The 16,039-nt window shown below is 40.4% G+C and overlaps 2 protein-coding genes across 6 annotated transcripts in view; both read left to right on the top strand.

Moving 5' to 3' along the window:
- The window catches only part of LOC132978373 (ATP-dependent 6-phosphofructokinase, platelet type-like), a 66,110-nt gene extending 59,668 nt beyond the window's left edge, over positions 1 to 6,442 (top strand). For all 4 annotated transcript variants that reach the window (XM_061043533.1, XM_061043534.1, XM_061043532.1 and 1 more), the window contains exons 17-22: positions 755 to 919; positions 1,827 to 1,888; positions 3,490 to 3,601; positions 3,871 to 3,970; positions 4,063 to 4,168; positions 5,329 to 6,442. In XM_061043533.1, the coding sequence (XP_060899516.1) occupies positions 755 to 919; positions 1,827 to 1,888; positions 3,490 to 3,601; positions 3,871 to 3,970; positions 4,063 to 4,168; positions 5,329 to 5,485 (702 nt within the window). In that variant the 3' untranslated portion in view covers positions 5,486 to 6,442. The remainder of the gene's footprint in view (positions 1 to 754; positions 920 to 1,826; positions 1,889 to 3,489; positions 3,602 to 3,870; positions 3,971 to 4,062; positions 4,169 to 5,328) is intronic.
- Positions 6,443 to 9,906: 3,464 nt separating this feature from the next.
- The window catches only part of LOC132978377 (tripartite motif-containing protein 16-like), a 36,881-nt gene continuing 30,748 nt past the window's right edge, over positions 9,907 to 16,039 (top strand). The window contains exon 1 of one of the 2 annotated variants that reach the window (XM_061043548.1): positions 9,907 to 10,003. The gene's annotated coding sequence lies outside the window, so the exon portion shown is untranslated. Of the gene's footprint in view, positions 10,004 to 15,478; positions 15,587 to 16,039 lie in introns of those variants that run through there. The other variant, XM_061043547.1, reaches the window with a different exon arrangement.

Genomic DNA, 16,039 nt, shown 5'->3' with positions numbered 1-16,039 from the left:
AGTGTGCACAGGTCAACTCAGACTATTACATATCAATGTAAAAGCCTCATCTCACCTTGATATGTAGAAAAGCATTTTAAGGGATGTATTGCACTTCTACACATACTAATATAGCCTTTTGTGTGAATATTTAATAGAGGACATGTTGCTAATAAAATGCTGATTCTGTAGTTTCTCTAGGAATGCATGCTCGTCACTTTTTAACAAAAACAAAAGCTAAAACTAGCCACGGTTTCTATCTTTTCTTGCATCAGTAAAAATGCTGATTCAGCTTTTTTAAACTAAACCTGAAGTTCAACCTTTATGAGCAGTTAGATCTTTATCATGTCATCGAGGAGAGGCGCTGTGTGTTACATTTAAACTCACACTAAGAGCCCAAAATGAGACTTTTCATACACAGCGGATGTTTTAATTAAAGTAGCTGACCTGAGTTAACCTGTGCACCACTGATGCTCAGAGTATCTGGTCAGACTCTGACTCTAACTATGGCTGCACGTGTGTGGTCTTTTGTTAGTCACAGAAGTCGAGCTGCAGATGATCGTTACCGTCAAATAACGTTACACATTAAGATTTCGCACAGCCATAAATCAAAGCAGCAGTTTGTTAATTATAATTCTCTTTTAAAAAAAATAAACGAGACACGAGACGATCATTTCAGCTCGACTTCAGTGATTGTTTGCATCCTCCCTCTGATAAAAATATAAGCTACCATTCCTTGTGAATAACTAAATCTGTGTGTGTGTGAATGATTCAGACATGCGATCGCATCAAGCAGTCAGCCAGCGGCACCAAGCGCCGCGTCTTCATCATAGAGACCATGGGGGGTTACTGTGGATACCTGGCCACTGTGGGCGGTCTGGCTGCAGGAGCCGACACCGTCTACATCTACGAGGAGCCGTTTGACATCCGGGACCTGCAGGTCAGAGGCGTTACTTTTTGATCTATTAAAGCCCCCATGAGGAGAGTTGAGCTGCTTGTGAAACAGACTGAAATAAGATAGAAAAGCAAACGTGATCTTCTGCAACAAGATTGTCTTTTTTTATCATTTTTAACGGCTGTAACAGGGTACGTGTCAAATGAGACAAACTACAGCTTGACTTCACATTTTCCTCACAATGAGGGACTAATTTGAGTGTTTTTATTTTGAATATTGCACCTATACAGGACAAGATGATTAAAGAGGAAGGCTGTCTAACGATTAATACTTTTAATGGCGATTAATCCCTGAATTTTACTTTTATTTTTCATGTTCGGAATACCATAATTTTGCATTTCAAAGCTGTTTTTGTAATGCTTTTATTTTGAAATGTGTGTACTTTCTGTGCCATTCTCTGTTAACGTTAAAGGTGTAGTGTTTGTTGTTCTTTTCCATCACTGTAACTACAGCGAGATGCTGCAGAAGTATACGATCAATGCGATTGAAAAAACTGTTTAAATATTGAATTTTTAAATGGCAAAAAATAATCAGACAAGAAAAAGAACTAATGGTAAATGTTTGGGTTTTTTTCCCCCACAATCACATCCTTAAAAATGTTTTTTTGTAGAACGGTTTCACATCTGGAAGTGGTAGGAGTTTTTTTTCTTCCAGTAATGATATTTTTAAATAAAGTGCAAAGAATAAGAAATTAAAACAAACTCTATTAATGGAAGGAGCCGTGAAACACCAAGAGTTACTAGAAACAGTAAATATGGCGCCCCCTGCTGGCGCATATTCTAACCTGCAATCCTCCTGCACATGAGACCGAGGTGTGTGCTCTGAGGCTCGAGCAGGTTGCATGCTGCAGATTGCTCCGGTTTGAAGGCGAGGCTTTGCTCTGTGATTTCAGGGCAACGTGGAGCATCTGACGCAGAAGATGAAGACGTCCATCCAGAGAGGATTAGTGCTCAGGTGAGACTTTCTCTGCATTACATTAAACCTCACACATAGTTCATCACGTGTGTGCAGAAGTGAGGGAAGATACAACATCAGGAGGGTCAAAATATTTTACTTTTTAATAGCTAGATGTTTAATTAAAGGATGAATGTTCAAAGATTAAAACCTATTGATTGTAAGATATCTGTGTCAGCTGATCGCCCTCTCAGACTTCCCCCCGTGTCATCTGTTGTGGTTATTCTCGTCCACTGCACCTGCATCACGCCGCTGAAAGTAGTCCCAGCAGGACGGACTTCTCTGAAAGTAGGACAAACGTAGTTTTCTGGACGGTGTGTAGGTGACTTTGTGTGTCTGTGCTGAGGTTTGCATCATTTTCATTATTACGAGACTCGCTCAGGAGGTACAGTGGTGCATGGAAAGTGAACAGGAGACTGATGCTGTGGCTCAGTGGCTCACTTCAGCTCTTAAGGTGTGTTTGAGCACCACAGTGCACTTTGCATTGTGTCATTAAAGGGCAGTTCTGGTGTTTTTTCTTTTAACCAGGGTAATCTTTTTCTACAGATTCAGGGGTCAAAATGACTTCAAGTTGCACAAGCTAATCCCTCGACTGCGCTACCTTTACCCCTTCACAAACTGACACACAGCGTCCACAATCACCATGACAACAGCAGGCATGAAAGAAACGTTGGCAGGAAACATCTGCGGACCTCCGGCTGACAGAATATTTGTTAAGATGTAGCCGCTGGTTAACTTGTGTTTATTGGGGATGCAGATTGTGTGTGACATAGAGAGAGAGAGAGAGAGAGAGAGAGAGAGAGAGAGAGAGAGAATGAGTGTTTTTGTCGGTGTGCGTATTTGAGCCGTGCATACGAGATAATTGTGAATGATCCGTCCTGATTTAACTCGTACAGGTTGAGCTCTCAGGTCGTCCCCCGACAATCAGGTCATTGAACGTGAGCCCTGGTCGTGCGTCTTAAACGATTCAGTCCCACAGCGTGAGCCGACATTCATCAACACATTTTATACAATCTTGATGTGTACACCGGGCTTTCCCGAAGACACATCCAAGTACATCTCCTCCAAGCGCTTATATTTGGCACTGACAGACACTGATTAATGTTGTTAGTCTAGACAACTTCAACTAGACGTCTGTCTCTGCATTTTTTTTTTTTTATTCAAGAGTGAGATACTTGATTTAAACCAGGAACAGCCCTTTTTCATTTCTGTCTTCAAAGCCAGCAGACTCCATTGTAAAGAACATCAGCTCAAATGCTGCTTGTATTGAGTTGTGTGTGTGTGTGTGTGTGTGTGTGTGTGTGTGTGTGTGTGTGTGTGTGTGTGTGTGTGTGTGTGTGTGTGTGTGTGTAAATGGAGTCTGGGAGCTTTGAGAAGACTAATGGATGTTTTGTAATAAAATAAAATGATCTTACATTGTCAGAAAGATGAATCGCATTAGAGAGGTTTTTGAATATCTGTCTCCTCTTCAACACAGTGGAGTTTAATAGAACTGTAATTGTTGGTGCTCCAAGCTTTTAATTAATTGGGAGATTTTCTCTTAGGTAAAGTTTTTAAACCCGTTTAACCGACCTGTTGTACTTTTTATGCGACTGTTCCAGAAATGAGAACTGCAACGAGAACTTCACCACCGACTTCATCTACCAGCTGTACACGGAGGAGGGACGAGGAGTGTTTGACTGCAGGAAGAACATCCTGGGTCACATGCAGCAGGTCGGACACACGCACACACACACACACACACACACACACACACACACACACACACACACACACACACACACTTTATTCTGCAGCTACTTTTATCTTGAAAATGCAACATAGGAAAGTTTAAAATTATACACTCACTTTTTTTGAGGTTGAAAATAGTTTTGTGTGTTGTTTAAACATGCTTTTTGATGATGTTAAACATGATTACATACCTGTCTCTTGTATGCATATTTAGATCTTTTCTTAATGTGCTGTTTCCTCTCTTTTCACAGGGAGGCGCTCCTTCACCATTCGATAGAAACTTTGGCACTAAAGTTGCAGCTAAAGCCATCCAGTGGATCACGAGGACGCTCAAGGACTCTTACAAAGGAGGTAAAATAAAAAAGAGCTCAGTTTCTACTATTGATGAAGACATTATGTCCACTCCTGGTTTCTGATTCGCTGAGGCTGTTCTCTCGATGCAGGTCGAGTGTTTGCTAACTCGGAGGACACGGCCTGCCTGCTGGGGATGCGTCGCAGAGCTCTCGTCTTCCAGCCCGTTTCTCAGCTCAGGGACGAGACCGACTTTGTGTAAGACAAACTTTCTGCTTCAACTTTTTAGCAGCAAAAAGCTCATCAGTGTTAAAAAAGTTAAGAAAATGACTTTCATTATTGAGATAACTAATTGCATCTTATTCTCCAGTTTTGCAGCAAAACCCTGTTTTAGGGTATAGAAATTATGATCCTACAACTGTTTTGGAAAAAGATATCTTTTTATGAATCTGGTCATGGTTTTATTTTTCTTTTAGGCTTTATATGTGATTTTTTGATCCAGTAGATGTCGCCCTTGAGCACCAGCATGAAACCAAAACAACTCGCGCTGCATTGTTGTGTTAGCATGCTAATGCTAGCGATCTTTATTATGCTCGTATCTTCACACTGCATGTAAATTTACCTGAAATGAGCGTGATCTAGAAACACAGTTAAGCAGTGAGTACAGTATGTTATTCTTCTTTTCTCTAGTCCCTCAATTAAACAACTTTTATACACGAGGGGAGGAGTCAGCCGGCCGTCCGGGCGATGTAAACAAACTGAAGATAGGACTCTGAAAACTCTGAAAACATCACAGACAGTGGGACTCAGGTGTTACACCCATTGTAGACAGTCATGACTCACAGAGTTATTTTCAGAGGAGATACTTGATTTCTACATTTAAGTGTGAAAAATCACATTTAAAGACTTTAAAGGAATCTTCCCTTTTCTTCCCGTCTTGATGCTAAGCTAACTCTGGCCTACATTTTGCTCCATATTAACCCATGAACCTTTGCTCTGTATATTGATCATGATATCGTATTCCTGGCCTTCAAGAAATCAACAGTACATCCAATAACGAGATAAACATTTCCACATTTTGTTACGTTAACTGTAAGGGAGCCTAGAGGGACATTTTTAGATTCAGCCCTTTTTTTTAATTACTGGGGGATTGGGGTTCCTTTCACCAACCCAAATCTGGACATGTATAAGGTCCTGTGATGGTTGGTTAAAATATGTTGTTTGGGTGTTTTGTTGTTCGGGTTGTTCTGCTGACGGGGTGTTGTGGCATTTTGCAGTTTTTTATGTTCTTCCGTGTTTTTGTTTTTTTTGCTTGTCAAAGTCAAAGCATTTTGTAACCCCGTGTTTCCAAAGGTTCTAAATATAAATGAAGTTATTAACCCCCCCCCCCCCCTCGTCCTTGCGTTTTGTCTCCTCAGGCACAGGATCCCTAAGGAGCAGTGGTGGCTGAAGCTCCGTCCTCTGATGAAAATCCTCGCCAAGTACAAGACGAGCTACGACGTGTCCGACTCCGGCCAGCTGGAACACGTGACCCGGGTCCGCCCCAAGGAGAGCAAGACCTCCGCGACCATCTGAAGCCCCCCCCCCCCGCACTACCACCTGGAAGAAGAGAGCTTTACAACTCCCGACGAGAACACAGCTTCACCGAACGGGGACAGCTACTCACACAATGACTGATCGACCGCTGATTGACTGCACATAAAAATTAAATGTAGATTTGAAGAGATTTTAAAGAGTGAGACTGTAGGGTGAAGAAGTCATGACAACTGTTTGGAAGGGGATCTTTAGCTCCTTCTGTAGTTTCAACAAGCCAGCACAGCTGATGTAGTATTTTATAGATCCCTTATCAAAGATATTAGAGACTTCGACATATTAATCTAAGCACTCCTCGTGATGTAAGTATGCAAGTTTGAGTCCTGAAAACGTAGCTTTATCTCCATTTGTCTGAAGCTAGCCGAGCAAACGTTTGCACTCGGCAAGGTGGCCGACGCATTTCAAGTCTAGCTCGTGTGATTTTAAATTATTTTCTACAGCACTTTGAGCCCCATCATTCATATATATGTGTGTAAGCCCCTTAAAGCTGCTTATAAAGAGAGAGTATTAGCAGGGAGGAGAATCACATGCTGTCAGTCTAACACCTTTAAAAAAATATAAAAAAACGTCCACCATCCTGATTGTTATTTAACAAGCCGAGCTGGCAGTGTGTGTGTGTGTGTGTGTGTGTGTGTGTGTGTGTGTGTGTGTGTGTGTGTGTGTGTGTGTGTGTGTGTGTGTGTGTGTGTGTGTCCTTTCACCTGCTAACCATGCGTATATGAGTGTTTGTTGTTGTGGTGTTGCCTTTGTTGTTTCTATCCACTCTGGGCTTTCTGTGTGTGTGTGTGTGTGTGTGTGTGACATCTCTATAGTGGTGTTTGTGAGTAGGGTCCTGCTGTTGCTGTAGTTTTGGAAGTGGAGCAACATTTTACCTTCATGTGCCGGCAGTGAGATGTGACCGTCCTGTCAGAGTAATAAAGCATTTATTGTGTGCAAAGACGTGTGACTCTGTTTTATTTATCAGTAAATTAGGATTTTAGAAAAGGGAACTGAGGTTAGAGTGTCTGATTTTAAAAACTCAAATCATCTTACCAGATGTGTTGACCTGCAGCAATTCTTTGGTTTTATTCACCCTGGGTTTTAAATCTGTTGATTTGTGCCTCCAACCCGATAAAATGGAGGGAAATTGATTTCACCTGTGGTGTTCAAAGACTTGAAAAATAATTGTTAAAACTTCAATTTAAGGTCATAATATTCAACATCAACTAGCGGCTTATTAGCATGCTAACTAGTAGCATACTGGCTGCTTATTGGTCATTATGAAGCACTTATTAGTACCTTATCTACATGACCATAGTCTATAGTTAACAGGTCATTATCTAAGAGTTTGTTCTCATTACACTCCTGATTACAGCTCATCGATAGAGAGTTAGGAAGTTGTTGAACATGAGTTATGATCTTGATATGCTTTTGTTTACTTCTACCTCATAAGGGTCGTACTAAGGGGAACATATTAAGATCATAATTCATGTTCAATCACTTCCTAACTTAGGAACCAATGAAAATGTGAAATTTGTGGAAAATAGGACCACAGCCTCCATACATGGGGCGCGCACAAAAACCACTAGACTACCTGCGCCCCACAAAGACCAACATGACCTGACTGAGTGTTTGCACATGACTCAGTTTGTTGTTTGAATTAGACAGAATGGCTCTGATGTTCTTCCTCTGCTCTGAGTTTCCCAGAGTAAACCACAGAAGAAGAAAGTCATTTATATCCTGCAGAAAAAAACAAAAACACCTGATTGAATTTTATATAAATGATATATCTCTTGATGATACTTTTGCAATGATCCCAAAAAGAAGAGCTCACTCACATAGTGTATTCCAACATGATCATATATTTCATTAAATATATACAGAATGAAGACGTATCTGAACCATGACAGCAGCTCTCAGTCCTCCTCTTGATATTGTGCGCTTCAGCTTTTTGACACCAGTATTTTACCCTCATAAAGGTATTTGTTTTATTTATTGAAAACCAACATATGTTGCTGGAAAGAAATGCAGAATACATCATATTTGTTAGTAAATAAAATGTCATAGCATTTTTTTCAAATGAGAGTAAGCCATGAAAACGAAATGAAGAAACAGCAAAATAAAAAACAAGGAGCTAAAATCAGGACAAGAACCGTGAAGTGTGAACTGTCTCCAAGGTTTGAAAACATCTAAATACATGAACAGATCTGGGGCCCGTTTCTGAAAGAAGGTTTTGTGTAAACTCTGAGTCCGTTAACCCTGAAATGAGGGAAACTCTGGGTATTCTGTTTCAGAAGAGGAGGTCACTCAAACCCGAGAAAGAGGGGTAACTCCAGCCCGTTTCAGAGAGAGAGGTTACTTCACCTGAGAGTCAGTTACTTTGGTAACTGAGTCTGTGAACCTAACCTGGTCTGGAGCTGGTTTTCTTCAGTGAACCCTGAGTTTCTCTCGGTCTCCTCTTTCAGAGCCAGAAACGTTGTTTAATTTCCTCATTCTTTCATTCAGTCCGTATCACGTCGTGTTAGTGAAGATTCACCGTTTGTCTAAATAAAAATCCAGGTTGTTTTAATATGATATGTTAGGGTGGTAATAGCCTACTACAGCGTATAAAAAGAACTATTTTATTGAACATGGTATGTCTTTAAGTCGGTATGAAGGGGCTGCATTACTCCGCAGGGAATTAGAGCCTAGGCTACATTAACGTTGGGAGATGTTAATTTTTAAACTAAACAGGATAAAGGTGAGAGGACATTTAGCCTGTGTGTGTGAATACAGCTTTATGTTGAGGATAAAGTTAATGCACATTCAAATAGACTCTGAATGAAGTTAACTATAAATCTATATGAGCCTATTATGTTCTTATATTTCATTTTGAGCTGTTTAAAAGTCGATTTTCTTCTGCTGGATTGCATCTTAATGAAAATAAATTGTATAGGTTTAATAGCCTACCATTCCATCAGTTTTGACCTGCAATATTTTAATTCTGATTAAATATTAAATTAATAGACTTTACGAGCAGCTGTTTTCTCTTACACCACTTCTCTCTCCTTTGCCGCTGCAGCAGTTTTACTTTTTTTACTTTTTAAAACCTGTTCATATTCACCGTAGCCTGTGGCCACATGAAGATATTGATGTATTTCGAGATGGTTAAAGTACAAGGATCTCTTTTTTGTCACCTGTTGCCATGGTGAATCGTAGTATCGGGGCTCCATTCATGTTGGCATGTCAGAGTGAACATACTCAGAGTTGATTTAACTTAAATCTGCTGATCTGGAACCGAAAACTCAGAGTTTCCCACCTGAGAGTAAATCAACTCAGAGCTCAGGGTCAGACTGAGGGTTTGTTCAACCTTCTTTCAGAAACGGGCCCCAGGTCTGTCAGTGACTGCCTCAGAGTCAAACAATGTTTATCAGCAGTCACAGGGGATAATACAATCACTCTTAATGGATGTAAAGTCTCGTGACCTCTTGCCACAACCACTGCAAACCACGGCCGTACATTTTCTGGGAGCTCTTTGCCACAATTTGGGCAATACATCATGCATTTTAAATCTCCGCTTACTTCGTTGACATTTCTCTGCCTGCCTCCAAAATGAAGCATTTACTTCCGGTTAAAAAGACGGACATTGCGTTCGTCCAATCAGCGACGATCCTTGTCGACTGCAGGTACCTACCTTTTCCGGTTTAAGTTAATGTCGTTGTGTTTTTTGATTTGTGTTTGTGTTTTTTGATTTGTGGTTGTGTTTTTTGATTTGTGTTTGTGTTTTCTTATTTGTTGTTGTGTTTTGCACTTCAGGGCCACCGTATATTACAGTTTAAGTGAGTGACACGAAATTTATGGTCTTGGTCTTGTCTCGGTCTCTGAGCACTCTTGGTCTCAGGTTTGTCTTGGTCTCAGTTTGTGTGGTCTTGACTACAACACTTGGTAAAACATACGTAGATAAATCACAAATTTAAACTGCTGCGTACTATTTTATTATAGTTTTGTATGAATTCTCCAAAGTCTAATCGCTCTATTGCAGCATTACGTCTTTTATGAATCTGTATGTTGTTGTTTGTTTGTACACGGTCTCATTTCAGGTAGTATTTTCTGTCTTCATTCTCTCTCTGTTGTCTTCTCCTTTAAAGCACAAGAAAACTTTTTTCAGTTATACAAAACAGCTCTATGAAACTGTAGATTTCAGAGGAAACCAAACATGAAGCTTTTCAATGTTTGCTTCAACTATTGTGAGCTGTAAGTTATTTAAAAACATCATGTGGTTGTTCAATGTTGTCTTTTAATCTTAACTGCACGATAAAACTCAGACTGACAGACTCACACTGTCCCTTTAAGAGAATTCATCACCTGCGTGAGGGCAGCATGGTAACCCCTCCCTATTGCTCAACTCCACTCTGTGCACACATTTCCTGGTTCCCTCTCCTTCACTAATATACGAGTGCAAGATAGGTGTAACCAACAAGTGAGCTCCCCAGCCCCGTGCAGCGTGGATCAGCAAATGAGCAGCGACAAAAGGACACTGAGGTATTTTTTGTCGGTGTACTACTTCTACCACATATTGAAATTCTTCTATTACTTGTAATCAAACCGACTTTTGTAAATTAAAGCAGCAGTAGGAATCAGTAGGTTTGTATTTGAAACAGGATTATGACTTCAATCTGAGGTGAAGTATGTTTAAAGACAATATCAATGATCTGCTTCAATCATCAATTTGATCATCTGATAGTCAAAAACAAGGAATAAAGGTCAGGTCAGTGTATTTAATCCAGTATGTCAACCACCAGTATGTGAAAACATCTCTTCCAATGGTGGTGAAGTTTAGTGGAACTCTGACGCCTCCCTGTGGTGTCTCAGATTTTGACAGTTTGTAATGCTGGTGCTCTCAGGTAGCTCCGTTCTGACAGTAGTTGTAAAACCTGTTCAGTTACTCTCTGTGTTTTATTCACTTCTTTTTACATGTTAAGAAATGTGTGATTAGAGTTTTTTACATGCTTGCTTATAGAGTTTGCTTCCATGTAACAGAGAGTGGTTATGTATTCATGTTGAGAATCTGCCTTGTCAGAGTAATGAAACATGAATCAGAGCTTGTTAACCCCTCCCTCTTCTTCCTGCTCTCAGACTCAGCCAGCTCCACTCTGATGTTTATTTTCTTGTCCCCTCCCCTTTAGATCTACAGTTTGAAGATGGGTGTAACCAACATGTAGGACGGTGGAAGACCAGACACTGAACAAACACATGCTGTTTAGATGAGAGGTTAAACTAGTTTGATTTCTAAGGAAGTGAAACTCAGACAGTCGTTGTTACCGAGAGGAGAAATGGCGCAGAAAGGAGTTCAACTAGACCGGGAGGCCTTCTCTTGTTCCATCTGTCTGGATCTCCTGAAGGATCCGGCGACTGTTCCCTGTGGACACAGTTACTGTATGAACTGTATTAAAAGCCACTGGGATAAAGAGGATGAAAAGACAATCTACAGCTGCCCTCAGTGTATGCACACTTTCACACCGAGGCCTGTTCTGGTGAAAAACACCATGTTGGCAGTTTTAGTAGAGGAGCTGAAGAAGACTGGACTCCAAGCTGCTCCTGCTGATCACTGCTATGCTGGACCTGATGATGTGGCCTGTGATGTCTGCACCGGGAGAAAACTGAAAGCCTGTAAGTCCTGTCTGCAATGTTTGGCCTCTTACTGTGAGAAACACCTTCAGCCTCATTATGAACTACCTGTCTTTAAGAAACACAAGCTAGTGGAGCCCTCCAAGAAGCTCCAGGAGAACGTCTGCTCTCGTCATAATGAGGTGATGAAGATGTTTTGTCGTACTGATCAGCAGTCCATCTGTCTCCTCTGTTTAATGGACGAACACAAAGGTCATGACACAGTCTCAGCTGCAGTAGAAAGGAGCGAGAGGCAGAGAGAGCTCGAGGTGAGTCGACAAAACATCCAGCAGAGAATCCAGGACGGAGAGAAAGATGTGAAGCTGCTTCAACAGGAGGTGAAGGCTATCAATCACTCCGCTGATAAAACAGTGGGGAACAGTGAGAAGATCTTCACTGAGCTGATCCGTCTCATGGAGAAAAGACGCTCTGATGTGAAGCAGCAGGTCAGATCCCAGCAGCAAACTGAAGTGAGTCGAGTCAGAGAGCTTCAGGAGAAGCTGGAGCAGGAGATCACTGAGCTGAAGAGGAGAGACGCTGAGATGAAGAAGCTGTCACACACACAGGACCACAACCAGTTTCTACACGACTACCCCTCACTGTCACCACTCAGTGAATCTACACACTCATCCAGCATCAAGATCCGTCCTCTGAGGTACTTTGAGGACGTGACAGCGGCTGTGTCAGAAGTCAGAGATAAACTACAGGACGTCCTGAGAGAGAAATGGACAAACATGTCACAGACAGTGACTGAAGTGGATGTTTTACTGTCAGGACCAGAACCAGAGCCCAAGACCAGAATTGAGTTCTTAAAATATTCATGTGACATCACACTGGATCCAAACACAGCACAAACAAGGCTGTTATTATCTGATGAGAACAGAAAAGTAACATTAATGAGTAAACATCAGTCTTATTCTAGTCACCCAGACAGATTCACTGATTGGTGTCAGGTCCTGAGTAAAGAGAGTCTGATGGGACGTTGTTACTGGGAGGTGGAGAGAAGAGCAGGAGGAGTTTCTGTAGCAGTCACATACAAGAATATCAGCAGAGCAGGGAGCTCAGATGAATGTAAGTTTGGACGTACTGACAAATCTTGGATGTTAGATTGTTACAGCAACAGTTATAACTTTTGGTACAACAAAGTCAGGACTCCTGTCTCAGGTCCTCAGTCCTCCAGAGTAGGAGTGTACCTGGATCACAGAGCAGGTATTCTGTCCTTCTACAGCATCTCTGTAACCATGACTCTCCTCCACAGAGTCCAGACCACATTCACTCAGCCTCTACATGCTGGACTCAGTTTTTATTATGTTGAAGACTCTGCTGAGTTGTGTAAGCTGAAGTAGACAGAAGTCATTAGGGGACAATGTGTTAACATCTGTGTTTTTTCCATGTTTCTACAGAAAGCTGATTATACTTTTCTTCACTGCACATACTGTGGTACTTTGACAAAACCAGTAAAGCAACATTTCTGTATTTCATAAATTTCAATATCATATGTGGACGTGGGACCTTCCTCTGACCTGTCACTTTGAGCCCACTAGTTTTCTTTGCACCACAGCAGACATGGACCTGCTTATAGACATTCTGTTAACCTTTCACCCTTTCACACGTGCACACGCACGTCTTCAAAAGAATAAGGTAAACGGAAGTTTCCTCCTTCTCTTCCATTATTTCTTCTTTGTTTTGTTTTCAATGTTTTGTTTTGTTGTTGTTCTTTGTTAGGCGTCTTAGAGTATTCAGAGAAGCGCTATGTTATTATCATTATTATTAATTATTCCCCCAGGTGGATGACACTCCCACAGCTAGGTGTTTGTTCCGCCCTCTGAGTCTGCCTTCTCACCGTTAACAATAGAGCCGGTAGCGTGAAAGCCAGAGACACCCGAGCACCTCCAGAGAGGGGGCGTGGTCAAACACAGCTCATCTACATATTTAAAGAGTAACTAAACCCTAAAACCACTTTTTCAACTCTAAACCTCTGTATTTGAGTATTAAGTAGTATTATGGATCAATCCAAGTCCCAATCTCGAAATTTGAGTACAAAGCATTGAAATTTGAAATATTGTGTTAGAAATGTGCATAGTGTCTGCCCTTCCGTTTGTTTGTGTGTATTTGTGGGTGTGGGGCAAACATTGTATCATGTTGCGGCTGATAACGGCGCGAAGGAGTGAGTGGGCGTGTCTTACACCCCCCCCCCCCCCGACCCCCTCCTTCTCGAAGTTGATACATTGACATTCTAAATGCATTTTTTGAAATTCCAGGGTAGAGCAGTACAGCTGAAAATATGGGGTTTAGTTACCCTTTAAAGGTACAGACACAGAAACAGCCTGTTCTGAGTAGGGCTGAAATAAAGGGGTTTATAGTCATGATCAAATACAGGATCAGAGTGGATTTAGAACAAAAAAGTTCACACACATGTTTTGAGGAGCTCTGAGACTTATTTAAACAGGTTGAAGAGGAGGAGAATATGTGACCTTTAAGTCATGAAGGCTGTCAGTGCTAGTGATGACTTTTGTTCTCTTATCTGTGCTGTATCGCTAACCATCTACCCAACTGATAGAAAAATGTACAATTAGGTATCTTAAAACATGAATTATCATAATCTAAAAACATCATAACACAATACTAATCAGAAAGCACAGAGGCTAAAGGCCGCAGGAAATATTATCAGACAAAAAAAGTGATGAAGAATATTTTTTTATGTTCCTGATATGTGGAAGACACCGCATCTGAAAATCAAAGTAACAAAGAATTATAAAATTTAAAACAATGTAAGACCTATCTTTTTAAACAGACTTTCAGTGGAGAGTAAAATGATAGAAGATGTCTTGCTTTAAAGACTTTTACTGATTGGATCGAAACAATTGATCGTTTATTGGTGGGATGCTAGTCTAAGAACGGACTTATAGCTGCACATTAGAAATGTATCTCATTAATAAAAGTATCCACTGTTTCAACCACTACCATTCTCCTTATTTGACTGTTTAGGTGTCGCTCTAAGAAAGAACAGCCTTTTTGCAGTTTCCACTAACGAGCCTCAGCCAGACTTAAAAAATAACCTGATAATGACTGCGGAGTATATCAGTCAAAAATCCAAACGTCTCTAGTTGAGATATTGGTATGCACTGTTGCATCATAACTACAAAGTTTGATTAAACCAGTCTTCACTAACTATTATTGGGTCGAAATTCAAACATCTGGTTACTGGGTCAGTGACAAACAAGGGTTGTTCAGATGACCAATTCAAAAATCTTTTAAAAACACAATTTGAAAGCATGCATCAGGTTCATTAAAATGTGAGATTTGTATTCATGTTGGTTTTGTGTTTTTTAAAATGACATTTTAACCTTTTTTTTCAAAAGGTAAGACTAAATGGACCTAAAAATGTCAAGTGGTGTAACCACTGAAAAATTAAGAATATTTTATATTTTATACATCTAGAGTATATGTAAGTGTACTCATGATTGTAATTACTTCATTTTAAAATAGCACGAGAAAATAGATTTTATTAGGATTATCCCTAAATTTATAAGTTATGCCCTTTTTCAATACTGAGCGGGGCACAAAGTTGAAAACACCTCTGTTTTCTAATTAATTTTTGGCAAATTATGTAAAAAAAAATTAAAAACATGTTAAGAAGGTAAACACCCCTTTCTAAAAGAATAAAAAAAACTTCAATTCATGATTTGATTTATATCCCCCGGTTACTGCTGAAACCTTCTGGGTGTTACAGTTTAAGTGAGTGACACGATATTTATGGTCTTGGTCTTGCCTCAGCCTTACCTTGGTCTTGGTCTTGGTCTTGTCTCGGTCTCTGAGTACTCTGGTCTCAGTACGTGTGGTCTTGACTACAACACTTGGTAAAACATACGTAGATGAATCACACATTTAAACTTCTGCGTACTATTTTATTATAGTTTTGTAAGAATTCTCCAAAGTCTAATCTCTCTATTGCAGCATTACGTCTTTTATGAATCTGTATGCTGTTGTTTGTTTGTACACGGTCTCATTTCAGGTAGTATTTTCTGTCTTCATTCTCTCTCTGTTGTCTTCTCCTTTAAAGCACAAGAAAACTTTTCTCCGTTATACAAAATAGCTCGATGAAACTGTAGATTTCAGAGGAACCCAAACATGAAGCTTTTCAATGTTTGCTTCAACTATTGTGAGCTGTAAGTTTTTTAAAAACATCATGTGGTTGTTCAATGTTGTCTTTTAATCTTAACTGCACGATAAAACTCAGACTGACAGACTCACACTGTCACTTTAAGAGAATTCATCAAATGCGTGAGGGCAGCATGGTGACCCCTCCCTATTGCTCAACTCCACTCTGTGCACACATTTCCTGGTTCCCTCTCCTTCACTAATATACGAGTGCAAGATAGGTGTAACCAACAAGTGAGCTCCCCAGCCCCCGTGCAGCGTGGATCAGCAAATGAGCAGCGACAAAAGGACACTGAGGTATTTTTTGTCGGTGTACTACTTCTACCACATATTGAAATTCTTCTATTACTTGTAATCAAACCGACTTTTGTAAATTAAAGCAGCAGAAGAAATGAATAGGTTTGTATTTGAAACAGGATTATGACTTCAATCTGAGGTGAAGTATGTCTAAAGACAATATCAATGATCTGCTTCAATCATCAGTTTGATCATCTGATAGTCAAAAACAAGGAATAAAGGTCAGGTCAGTGTATTTAATCCAGTATGTCAACCACCAGTATGTGAAAACATCTCTTCCAATGGTGGTGAAGTTTAGTGGAACTCTGACGCCTCCCTATGGTGTCTCAGATTTTGACAGTTTGTAATGCTGGTGCTCTCAGGTAGCGCCGTTCTGACAGTACTTGTAAAACCTGTTCAGTTATTCTCTGTGTTTTATTCACTTCTTTTTACATGTTAAGAAATGTGTGACTA

The sequence above is a fragment of the Labrus mixtus genome, chromosome 8, assembly GCF_963584025.1.
Source record: "Labrus mixtus chromosome 8, fLabMix1.1, whole genome shotgun sequence".
Lineage (NCBI taxonomy): Eukaryota > Metazoa > Chordata > Actinopteri > Labriformes > Labridae > Labrus > Labrus mixtus.
The sequence above is the reverse complement of the archived record's forward strand: the minus strand, read 5'-3'. Positions and strand labels throughout refer to the sequence as shown.